This window comes from Oncorhynchus mykiss, chromosome 19 (genome assembly GCF_057628025.1).
Source record: "Oncorhynchus mykiss isolate SJ-2025 chromosome 19, ASM5762802v1, whole genome shotgun sequence".
Classification (NCBI taxonomy): domain Eukaryota; kingdom Metazoa; phylum Chordata; class Actinopteri; order Salmoniformes; family Salmonidae; genus Oncorhynchus; species Oncorhynchus mykiss.
This window is the reverse complement of record NC_143040.1, coordinates 42,901,015-42,913,146: the sequence shown is the minus strand read 5'-3', so window position 1 is coordinate 42,913,146 and position 12,132 is coordinate 42,901,015. Positions and strand designations below refer to the sequence as shown.

The window sequence follows — 12,132 nt, the reverse complement described above, 5'->3', positions numbered from 1 at the left end:
GTCTGTGTATGTCCGTTAGTCTGGATGATGGAAGTCAGTACCTGTTCGCTGCCTTTAGCCGAGAGCAGCAGCTCAAATGGGTAGAGGAACTTCAGAACTGCACCAAGTCTGGAAGCTCCTCTGACTCTGAGGATTCTGAGTAAGGCAACTGTCAAACAGAAGGTCCATTTCTTAAAATGTTGTTATTATAAATTAATAACACATCTTTTACCAGTGCCTTTACTGGAATAGTTTGCCAAATAAACAATTTATTTGAATCCTGGTGTTTTTGAGTGTTGTTCTCATTATAAAATTGAGTGAATATAGTATCTTGATATTTGAAACATTTGCCAATTCCCATTTCTTTCAGGAACTCCTCAAAGGACACAGTAGATCATCAGTACTCCAAACAGGTCAACATCAATGATGCTTCTGAGAACAAAGGGTTTCTCAGAGTTGGCTCCAGTGAAAGTGTTGGTTCCAGAGTTGGCTCCAGTGAAAGTGTTGGTTCTAGAGTTGGCTCCAATGAAAGTTTTGGTTCTAGAGTTGGCTCCAGAGAAAGTGTGGTTTCCAATGAAAGTTTTGAGAGCGATATAGGGCCCCCACCAAAGCCCCCCCATACCTATTACAACAAACACCGCTACCCTACAGGAGGGGGGACCAAAGATGAAGGTGAGACTACACATGCATTAGTTTCCCACAACTTGAAATATTACAAAAAACAGCCATTTTGAAACTGAAATAAATTCCAGGTGAGACTGCATAACCAACATAATGGTTACAAACAACGATTTTGGTACACAAAGAAATTAAATTCTTCACTACATTTTTTGGCATGTTAACATTGTAATTATATTAATAAATCCTTATAAAATACTCTGAAATACTTTGATGCCACATAACATAATGTGCGGTCTTGTTCCAGGGACTGTAATAACTCAGAGCCTGAGTTCCTTACAGGGGAGGCATCCCCCCACCGCCCAACCTCCTCTACCGCCACAAAGCCTCAATGACCCTGAGACCAAAGACAAACCCAAGAACAAGAGTGTCTTCAAGAAGCTCTTCGGAAAGTGATTTGGGATATTTCCTGTGTTATTAGAATAGAGTCATCTTAACAATTTATATCTTAATATTACCTTTACAATGGTCAAATCAAATGCCACAATCTTTCTGTCGTTAACCATTAGCATTGGTTTATGATATGTTAGCAACAATTTCTATGTTCATTTTCTCCTTGTGCTGATCTACTCAAGATGGCTGCATGCTCATGAGATTTTATGCCAGTGCCTATATAAAAAGCGAATGTATTTATTCAATAGAAATAATTACATTCAGTTTGGCCTATTTCATTTTACACATTTCAAACCACAATCATTTTCGAATCACCACATTTGGTAATTGAACTAATATCTCTTGTGTAGAAACGTATAAATAGATCATCCTTACCATGCTCAAACGAAGTTTCACGTTAATTATGCATTATGTCAATGACAGATTTGCCGATATTAGAATTATACATGTCTATTTTAAGTAAATATGTCACCGATATTTAATTGTATGGATTATAGGCTGCCAATCTTGTTTTGAAAATGTGAAAATATTTTTAACAGCATATTGAGTGAGAAAGAAATACATGATATGAAGTGTATTCTTTAAATAGTTTAATTGAAATGAGAGGACATTTTTCAACGTTAGTATCATTTTTGCAATTCATTTTAATGATTATGATGGGTGTACTTTTACAACTTTTACATTATACATTTTGCAAAAGTCATTCGTATTTTAATTACTTTCGGTTTAGACTGCAACTAAGAATCAACTAAATGACATATTTTAGATTGGGAATGTGTTAGTATAATAAAAGCCTGCATTCAGATAAAATAAGGGGACAATTTTTGTCATCCAATATTCCACATGTATTACGCTTTTTTGTGTAGGCTAGTAGCCAAAATACCTTCACTTTTGATCATCTCATTAAACGGTTATGAATGTTTTGCGGATTCTGTAAAAATAAATGTCTTTGATGGAAATGTTCAATTTCACTGGAATTGAGAAATGCGTAAAGAATCGGACCACAATATACAACCCTACAATAAGTGTCAGCAAAGTACATGCCACAAATGAATGATCTTTCAGCATTTTCGATCCTAGGCCTTCCGGACTATATGCCTTCTTGAGTCAGCAACATTTGCTACCGCTTGATGGCGTCAGAGACAATAAAGCAACAAGACAGTCTATCCCTTGCAGTTAATTCGAGATGTTGCCGTGTGATTTAACATCTTGAGCTTTGTCTATTTGTGATTATTGCATTTAACTTGTTAAACAATTTGGGTAATGTGCCATGATATTTCAGGTCATGGGTTTGATTACTCATTTGGTGTCATTAAGACTAGACGTGTGGGTAGAATAAAAATCATAAAGGGGATTTCATATGTGGGCTCTTTTATTGCCTCAAACACAATGATTGTAATGTATAGAGGTTATGGGCAAGATAATTTATTTTGGTAGTTTGTTTCTGGATCATTTCTGTGCGGTGGTTAGTATTTATAGTAGGTTTATTTATTACGTTTACATTAGTTTGAGGTTTTCCAGTAGGCCTAATTAAAGGACATTGTGTTTTGAACACGGTAGCCTTAGTTTGAATTGTAATCGAAAAGAAAAAGAAAAAAAAACAGCCCAATTGTATAGTAATAATAACACATTTGACATTTTCAACAATTTAAGGCTTAAGAAGGCCTATACAGAGAATCTTTAGAAATCATTCATAAGCAAATGTCATGCTCTACCAGGTTACAGGGTGGAAAATGGTTTATTTGTCAAAGCACCAGATGTAGCCTTACAAATTCTATTGAATATTAACGCATAATATATGTGCCTGTATTTCCTGTTCTACAAAATCACATCATTCCGCTTGCTTGCAAAAAATATTTCATTGTAAACTATGTTGGTAACCCCAAGCCTATAGAATTGTCTTCATTCGATAGGTTATTTGATCAGAAGCCAGTCCCTAGTTGTTATTCGGATCACGCGTCTCCCAAAGCAGCTGCAGCTGATTTAATGAATCACCACACAGCTCAAAGATTTAACAATGTTGTTCTCGGCCAGTAAAATCAGTCAAATAAATCGGAAATACATTATTCTTGAGAAAATAATTTTAAAACTCCAAATGATAGGCTATTTCCCAAAATGACAAGATTGTAAAAGGGACACATCTCTTATCCTCAATTTTGTGTTTTGTTTCTAATTCATTCAATAGACCTATACACGATAGTAAATTAAAACCCCCTGATGTGTATTCAAATTGGCTTTATATTTAGCGTTACTTTTCATCTTTAAGATTTATTGCAGGATACAAATGTATGCCACACACACATACCCAATTTAAGCCTGGTTAAATTGGGCTCCCACTCCTTGAGTAAACCAATAAGTTCATAAAATAGCCGACTGTACATTAAGGGAAAACGAAAGGCAAATAGTCTCTATTCACCTTTTGAAGTATGGTTCAAATATCCACACATTACTACAGAACACAACAGTCAAAATACTGTAGACTTATCCGACTTATTACACAGCAGCACCTCTAAACGACAAAAACAGCATTGTAAAGGTTGCCGGTAGGTTAGGTCCATAAAAGGAATCCACAACCACACCAATTTGATAATCAAATGTATGATCAAATAATATCGAATACATGATTCATTATTATTTATCAAGTTTATAAATAAATATAGACGGTTTGCTGTGACAACAGTTGTACAGATACTTTATCTTCATACCTCAATTAGCAAATTGTTCTAAGTTGCTTATAAACTGCAGGGTGAACTTGTTTTAATTTTTCCATTAAAACACATGCAGACAATAGTTTTAGGTGAATTTTATTTAAAGTCCCGATCAAACATTGAATTTTCATTGAATCAATTTAATCAAAATTCCTTTCTCCATAAATAATAAGATTCCCTCTCCGGGATACGCCTGCTTTTTAAACCAAAAGCCCTTCGCTCCTCTACCGCTAGGGGGCTCTCTGCTCTCACAGATGTGCGCCAGTTTCCATCAGTTTTATAACGGAGTTTTGCGGTATGTCTGCTTGCCTATCGTCTTATTTCCACACAACACTATTTATTTGTGCCCTAAAGTGAATAATAATGTGTTTACATCAACGGCGTGTTTATAAATATTTTGCAGTAGCCTATGTGTCGAGCAGCCCTGTCATTGTATTCAAACAAATCCATGCCTACACTCAATTTATTATAAAGATTAAACTAGTACTTTCAATAAATTATGGTTGTCAGTCTGAGATTAAATTGTAAGCGTTTTGTTTTAGGTTTGCATCTTTTTTTATACGTGAAACATAACATGATTGGAATTATTGATATCATTCTAGTTTTATGGCCGTAGTTGTGTTCTAAATCAAGGATGGGCAACTTTGGGGGCCACAAAAAACCACACACTCAGTCAGGGCCGGCCCTAGACTTTTGGGGGCCCTAAGCCACATTTAGTTGATGATTACAAGTTTAGATAGCTGGCCACTATACTAATTTACCAATCTTAGCGGACATGGGCTAATTGAGTGACTGTCAGTCACCAGGTTTACATGCAAGCTTTTTATGCCTGTAAAGTAGGCTACATGTAGGATCAAAAACGACAGGACAGACCTGATGGAAATTGAACATTTGTGCCGGTAAACTTTTCAAATGTAAAAAAATATACTAAATACACTAGGCAAGGTAGGTTCTCTTTATGAGTGTAAAATTAATTATATGAGAAATGCTTGGCTGCCTTTTGACAAATACAAATAATCTCGCTATTTTGTCCATAATAATCTCATCATGTAGGCTATACCTTCTTGGTAAACTTTCCAAATATCGACAAAACTAAATATACTAGACAATGTGGGATCTTTTTGTGTAGGTAAAAGGAATTATGCAAGAAAGGGCGGTGTCAACTGTTTTATGCGCAAATATTGATATAATAACAATCATATTGAAGTAAAACTTGAAGTCACACGATGACATGTTGTGTGGTCCTCCCACTACCATTTGGGAAAGCATACCGTTTATTAGGCTACTGATTAAATAAGTGGCTAGAGCACATATGCCAATACCAGAGTGGGCACACTCGCTATATAAAGCAACATTTTTAGTGACAAACCATCAGTAGAGTTGAAAATACGATGGCATTTATTTATTTTTCTCTACATGGGAACTGAACAGCAAAAGTAATTTTTATGTGCACTATGTCTTCACGCATAGACATTGACCGGCAACAAGTCATTTTGATCTGATTCAAATTGATTCAAGTCAATTTGATTTGATTCAACATCTCTGATGTATAAACATTTTATTTATGCAGATTTTTGAATATTTGCATGAAAATCTGCCGCCAATTGGATGGAAACCTAGCTACTGACTGACACAAGAGAAAAACTTCTGATGCACAACCAAATTGTACCTGGTGTATTCTACTATTCTAACTCTCAACAGTAAGTTGAGACCTCAACTGAGTTCCTAATACAGTACATTCAGCATATTATATATATTAGGAACTCTGTCGGTGTCTCAACTTACTGTTGAGAGTTGAAATAGTAGGATATATAAGGTGCAATTTCGAAATTATATGTGTGTGATATATACATATTTCTTCTTTCGTTTTTGGAAATTGATCCTCTGGCCTACAAAAAGGTTCGCTGCCAGTTGCCCATCCCTGTTCTAAACCAATAGTATCATTCTACCATTTGTTTAATGTAGGTTCCCTTATGGAAATACGGTTTCTATAGTATAAGAATAACATTTTATTTTATTTAAGATAGGTCTATATCACTGTAAACCCCAAGGCATGTTTTAACTCAAATACTTCTAGTAAGTTGTACTCAAAGTCAATGAAAAGTAATTATTACTTAAAACGTTAGTACCACAAACTCAAAACGAAATGAGAAGTCACACCAACATTTTTTTTTAAAGATATAACAGCATGCTCTACTGCAGGTCGATTTTTTTTCTGGAATTGTTATTAATATCTGTATTTTTGCATGTACATTTAGTGATTGATTGATTAAATGTTATACTACACAAAGATAAAAAAAATTCTAAACTAATCCAGTCATTTCATTTTTGCGCCTGTTACTGAAATGGGTGTTCCAGTTTAAATGGCTTAGGCTATCCAACAGTTGAACTACCCAACACTGGCTAGATTCCAATAGGAATTACACGTTACTTTGCATGCCAGCACAATGTGATTTACAGTTTCTGGTAAATTTCCCAGGTTTTCCAGAAATCCTGGTTGGAAGATTAATATATATATATATATATATATTTTTTTAATGAAAGTTTGTGGAATTTTGCAACCCTACTAGTAGGCCTGATGTGGCTTGTAAACTATGACTTTCAGGCCACTGTATACCGGGAAATTATTGAAGGCGTGGCTTAGTGGGGGCTGGAAATGTAAGAGTCCCTTACAAATAAAATGCATTTGTATTACTCATATGAAGCTAGTACGGCTCACTTCAGCTATTTAAGTTTCTTAACTGAATTTGTTTTAGGTCATCGGTTTCCTCAAAATGTTTGTGTAGCCAGAACTTATCCGGATTTACAGTGTAGGCAACCATTGTAAATCAGAGAGTAATAAAAGTGTTTTATCATGCATTAGTCGCAAGAAATGCTACTTTCCTACTCTTGACTATTAATCCTCAACAGAGATTTGCTGTGCATCAGGCCTGTGCATGGGTTATTGTAGTATGCTAGGTTAGAATGTGCTATATTTATACACCTTATGATTCAGACTTGTATTATTTACTTTCAGTTGCACTCCCAAAAGTCATCATCATCATCAGTAGCTGCAGCATCTCCAACTGTGCTAAACCCTATGATTGTGTTTATTAAAATAAATGGCCTTCAAACATACACTCAACAAACGATTTTTGTAATCCTAATTTGTAAAGTGTAGAATTTTGATTTGTGATGAAATCGGATGCACGTGCTTGAACACCATGGGCACAGCACATGACTATAATTGTCTTTCATCCTATATTTCAAATATATTTAAAGTATAGGCTACTACTGGTAGTTTTCTACTCATATAAATGGCATTTATTCGTTACATTTATTAAATCATTTATTGGTGGAGTGCAAACTAATTTGCTACAACAAAATAGAGGATACAAATTGCAGAGATAATACCAGGCGCTCATGACCTTGTTTGTTAACTTGCTGAAAGAAAGCGTTGACAACCAGTCCATTCCTTTTAAGTGATGCGATAAGGCTGTTCAGGAGTATCACATTCTTTGTACAACAGCTAATCTCTGGGATAGTTGGACTCATGACCACCATGAGAATGCAAGACAAACCATCAGATTGCGCATAGATGAGATATGAGCGTTGCTAGTGCTTGTAGGCCTACACAGTTTACCTTTCTTTTGCAAACCGGAAATGAAATTACAGGACTAAATAAATCGTTTGCACTTGACAATTATATATATCTTACCAAGGGTGTTGATGAAATTTAACTTACCGATTATATTTGGAAAAATGGGCCTACTCAAATATACTCATCATGCTTTGTCCCATGTTTTTGGCCAGTGTTTCTCCATTGACAAACTATTACATGTCTCTCCAGAAATGTGATAAAAATGAAGTGCGTTACAATAACAGCATCACTATTGTTATTATTATTATTACGTAGGCTATTGTTGCGGTTATTATTATTGTGGTAATAATAGCAGCCAAAAGTATCCATGGTAGCCATTCGTCATAGCACTGTCTTGAATCATCCGTGACTAACCACAAGACGACATATTGTATATCATAACAACATAATGAAATGCCCAAAATAGGCTAAATAACATGCTGTTTTTTGTTTCATTGTGTTGTTAAAGGAAAACGAACTATGACTGTTATACAACTATGTGTTATTTTTGGATATCTATGCGTATATGTAATCACTATTTTAACATTTCTTAAAACACATGATGTTGGCTTGACATTTTTAACAAATGCCACTAATATTTACATGAGTGTGCATCAACAGTAGGTCGAGCCAAAAAAAGTCACCTTGTGGGAATTCACGAGGCTCTCTGTTTGTATCTCTCCTTCCCATCAGTTATTTCTCTCCTGTGCGCTTGTGCGCTCTCTGCTTGGTGAATTTGTCTCTGCGTGTGTGTGTGTGTGTGGGTGTATGTGTATGTGTGTGCGCGCGCGCGCGTGCGTGTGTCGCTCATCCTGACAAATATCCATATGAGTTTACCTTAACACACAAATACAACAACGCAAATAGACAGCTATAATATAATAAACTGGCCTGACCTGGAGCTGGTCTGAGCTGAGCTATGTGAAAACCTATGATGTTCAACATTTAGTCTACTCGTTCTCGCAAGGCTGTTACGCACCTGGACTAAAGTAATACATTTGTGTTTGAATGTAATATTTCAGATGAAGACAATGGAGGATGGGTTATGACAATTGACTCGAAGGTGCAAAACTTGTTTCTTGGAGCGTTATGACTACTGGGGACACATATTTGTAGGCTAAATATACTAGTACAGTTCTCCCCTATCGATAAATTCCCACTATAACTGAGAACCCTTCGTAAAAAAAAGGATTAAACAGTTTTTATGTTTATAATCCCGGTAAAAACGTCTCACCCTTGCTCTATAAATTGCAACATCCCTTGTTACCTTGTTACCCGTCATCGTGATTTACTAGTATGGTGATAATTATTCTCATTATAGGCCTAGGTATTATGTAGTAGCCTACCACCAATATGAATACTAGGCCTATAGGCTACTATACTAGGCATACAACTATTAGCAGGAAAGCCTACTACAACTGGTAGGCGAGTTATAGTAAGCCTAACAATTCTACTAATAATGATATGTTGGTGATGTTTGCAACGCCGCATAGCCTATTGGAAAAAAATATATGGATTACTTCTCAAAACCGTAACTCCAAACCATTACGCACGAGCGCACGATGGAGATCTTGGGCTCCAAGTAGCGGTGGGCCGAGGGTTGAATTTACTTGAGCTCTAAAAAGATGGACCGTAAACAAACATTATTAATTATGAATTAAGTATCTTTAAATACTACCTGAACATGTAATAATGACCACTGTGTTACTGTGGAGATCTCCATATAAAAAACACAAATGAATGTCCATTCTTTAACGTCTAATCTAATATCAACATTTTAATAGTAGGCTACTTATGCTTGAGACATAAAGTAGTACCTCTCCTCGGTCGCTACATTTATGTGTCCCTCTTGTGTTTATTACCATGGGAATGTACACAAACTTTTGAAGACGCAGAGATATGTTGAATCAGCAATCTGGAAATATCAAGAGCAGTGAAATGGATTAAGGTTAGTCATATGTGGTATATTTTCTTGGTATGAATTTTGTCCGAGAAAGAAAACCTTTGTTGATGGGGATGAGCCCATTCTGCGTTGCATTGGTGGATGTGTATCCTTGCGCACTTCAGCAACAGCTAAGAACTGCTCTGTGATTGGCTGGAAGGAGGGAGGACGCGTTAATACTTATGGTGCTGTGGTTGGCTCTCAACTGTAAAGGTTCAACCATTTTTTGTTTACATCTTAGTGTCTGTGGCTCCATAATTAATTGTAGCTATCTGTCTCCTATCGATGTGCTGTAAAGAACATGAAATAGTAGTTTTTTATTAGCAGAGTTGCAGGCGTAAGAGATTGAGACACAACTGTGCTGCTGCTTGTTGTCATTTTACCTTGCGTGTGATGTTGGATATGGGAGAACGGAAAGAAGTGAAAATGATTCCTAAATCATCGTTCAGTATAAACAGTCTGGTGCCTGAAGCCGTCCAAAGTGACAACCACCACAGAACCGTCCACGAGGAAGAGGAGAAGATTCCTTTACCTACCCTGGTGCAGGACCCAAAGTCGGAGAACATTTGCACCAAAATCGAAAATTCGTCCAATGAAACGACTTGCACTGACGAGAAGGAAAAACAGGAAGAGAAGAAGGATAGCAAAGAGGGGGAGAGCGGTGGGAAAGATGGTGAAAAGAAAAACGGCAAGTACGAGAAACCACCATTTAGCTATAATGCTTTAATTATGATGGCTATTCGGCAGAGTCCGGAGAAACGACTAACTCTGAACGGTATTTACGAGTTCATTATGAAGAATTTCCCCTATTACCGGGAGAACAAGCAGGGTTGGCAGAATTCCATCAGGCATAACCTCAGCCTAAACAAATGTTTTGTTAAAGTCCCGCGGCACTATGATGACCCGGGTAAGGGGAACTACTGGATGCTTGACCCCTCGAGTGACGATGTGTTTATCGGTGGGACAACCGGCAAACTTCGCAGGAGATCGACCACATCCAGGGCAAAGTTGGCTTTTAAGCGAGGCGCTCGCCTTACTTCCACGGGGTTGACCTTTATGGATAGAGCCGGCTCTCTATATTGGCCAATGTCACCGTTTCTTTCGCTTCACCATCCGAGGGCCAGCAGCGCGTTGAGCTACAATGGGACATCATCGCCATACCCTAGTCATCCTATGTCCTACAGTACAATGTTGACTCAAAACAGTTTGGGGAACAACCATTCTTTCCCTTCTTCCAATGGCCTGAGTGTTGACAGACTTGTGAATGGAGACATTCCCTATGCCACTCATCACCTAACGGCGGCGGCGTTGGCGGCCTCTGTGCCATGTGGTCTATCGGTGCCCTGCTCCGGGACTTACTCTTTAAACCCATGTTCGTCCATAAACCTCCTTGCAGGACAGACAAGTTACTTTTTCCCCCATGTCCCGCATCCATCAATGACCTCCCAGAGCAGCGCTTCGATGGCGGCCAGGGTTGCCTCCTCCTCCTCCTCCCCGCAGGCGCCCTCATCTCTTCCCTGTGAGTCCTTAAGGTCTTCTCTACCAAGTTTCTCTTCTGGACTTTCTGGAGGACTTTCTGATTACTTCACACATCATAATCAAGGGTCAACTTCAAATCCACTTATACACTAACAAAACATCCCACGGGAGCAAGACTGTAAGTGAACATTTTACACCCATTTACATTGTAAAATATATAAAGAAAAGCGAAATTAAACAAAGAGAAAACAAAATGAAAGCAGCCCGAACTGAAGCCCAGGTATTTTTTATTAATATTCTGCATTTATTTCTCTGTACATAATGTAATGTGTCGGGGAGTTGTTTATTATTCCACTGTCAGCAACGTGCAATGTGATACGGAAAAAAAAACGAAGAGAACGTAGTTTTTGGACTGAGGCATTACCTTAGAATGTGTATTTAAATAGTGTCTGCAGATTTGCCTAATTTTAATATTAAGAATCTTGTGATCTAATACCATCACATGAACCACCAGTCTCCATGTTTGCAGTATTATCACGTATCATGAGTGCGCTGGTGGAATATGATTGTTGCAAAGCAATTCAACACTAATTTTAATTGTTTCTTTTCAAATAAATGTGTTTTTAAAATGCAGAATAACCATACCAACCCATGGCTCTTTGTTATTTTGTCCTCTCCCATAATGAACAAAGTAGTAGGCTACTTTATACTGACATTCATTTATATATAGGCTAATATTTTCACAATGTTATACTTTATAGACCAAAGAATGGGTTTAGAAAAAATACTCGAGAATTTCACTATTCAACACCAGAACAGATTCAGAAGGGGACAAAATGAACGAATGCCTTTTAACTTGTGTTGTGCATATTGTACTGTATGTGGTCACCACCTGGTCACATCCATTTTGTAATTAGTCAAATGTCAATATACCTATTGTAATTATAGGTTAACTTTGCGAACGTGTAACCCGTGTTGAGCAAATGCCTCATAAAAATATGGAGTGATTGTTTATGTCGTCTTTAAATTTCATGGTTGTGATATTGTGGTCTTATTCCCGTGTTTGTCGCTAAAACTGTTTATCGAACAAAATAAAAGAATAGGTTACGTCCATATCTGATGAAAACTTTGTCTTTTTTTCCATTCGTATTACAATAGTAGTACGTTTCGGTTGTTATGTTGTATGTGGTTGTTAATTGGATGGCTGCGCAGGCAACATTGTGCGGGTATAGGACCTAGGCCTTTTTCGTTCAGCGTTTGGCTTTGAGAACAAACTGGCACAGAAATGTTTCAGCTTCATTTGCCTCCCTTATTTTGACCACTTGGTACTTAAT

At 37.2% G+C, this 12,132-nt stretch overlaps 2 protein-coding genes across 2 annotated transcripts in view; both read left to right on the top strand.

The window, feature by feature from the left end:
* The window catches only part of sptbn5 (spectrin, beta, non-erythrocytic 5), a 55,197-nt gene extending 52,785 nt beyond the window's left edge, over positions 1-2,412 (top strand). The window contains exons 69-71 of the mRNA XM_036954684.2: positions 20-139; positions 350-651; positions 905-2,412. Coding sequence (XP_036810579.2) covers positions 20-139; positions 350-651; positions 905-1,053 — 571 coding nt within the window. The 3' untranslated portion in view covers positions 1,054-2,412. The remainder of the gene's footprint in view (positions 1-19; positions 140-349; positions 652-904) is intronic.
* A 7,120-nt stretch (positions 2,413-9,532) lies between these two features.
* On the top strand, positions 9,533-11,911 carry foxg1a (forkhead box G1a). The gene has a single exon (XM_021573997.3). The coding sequence runs from the start codon at positions 9,713-9,715 to the stop codon at positions 10,949-10,951; it is 1,239 nt and encodes a 412-aa protein (XP_021429672.1). The 5' UTR covers positions 9,533-9,712; the 3' UTR covers positions 10,952-11,911.
* Positions 11,912-12,132: the final 221 nt, after the last annotated feature.

Coding starts and splice junctions, on each gene's coding strand:
- foxg1a (XM_021573997.3), top strand. CDS start 9,713: ATGTTGGATATGGGAGAACGGAAAGAAGTGAAAATGATTCCTAAATCA.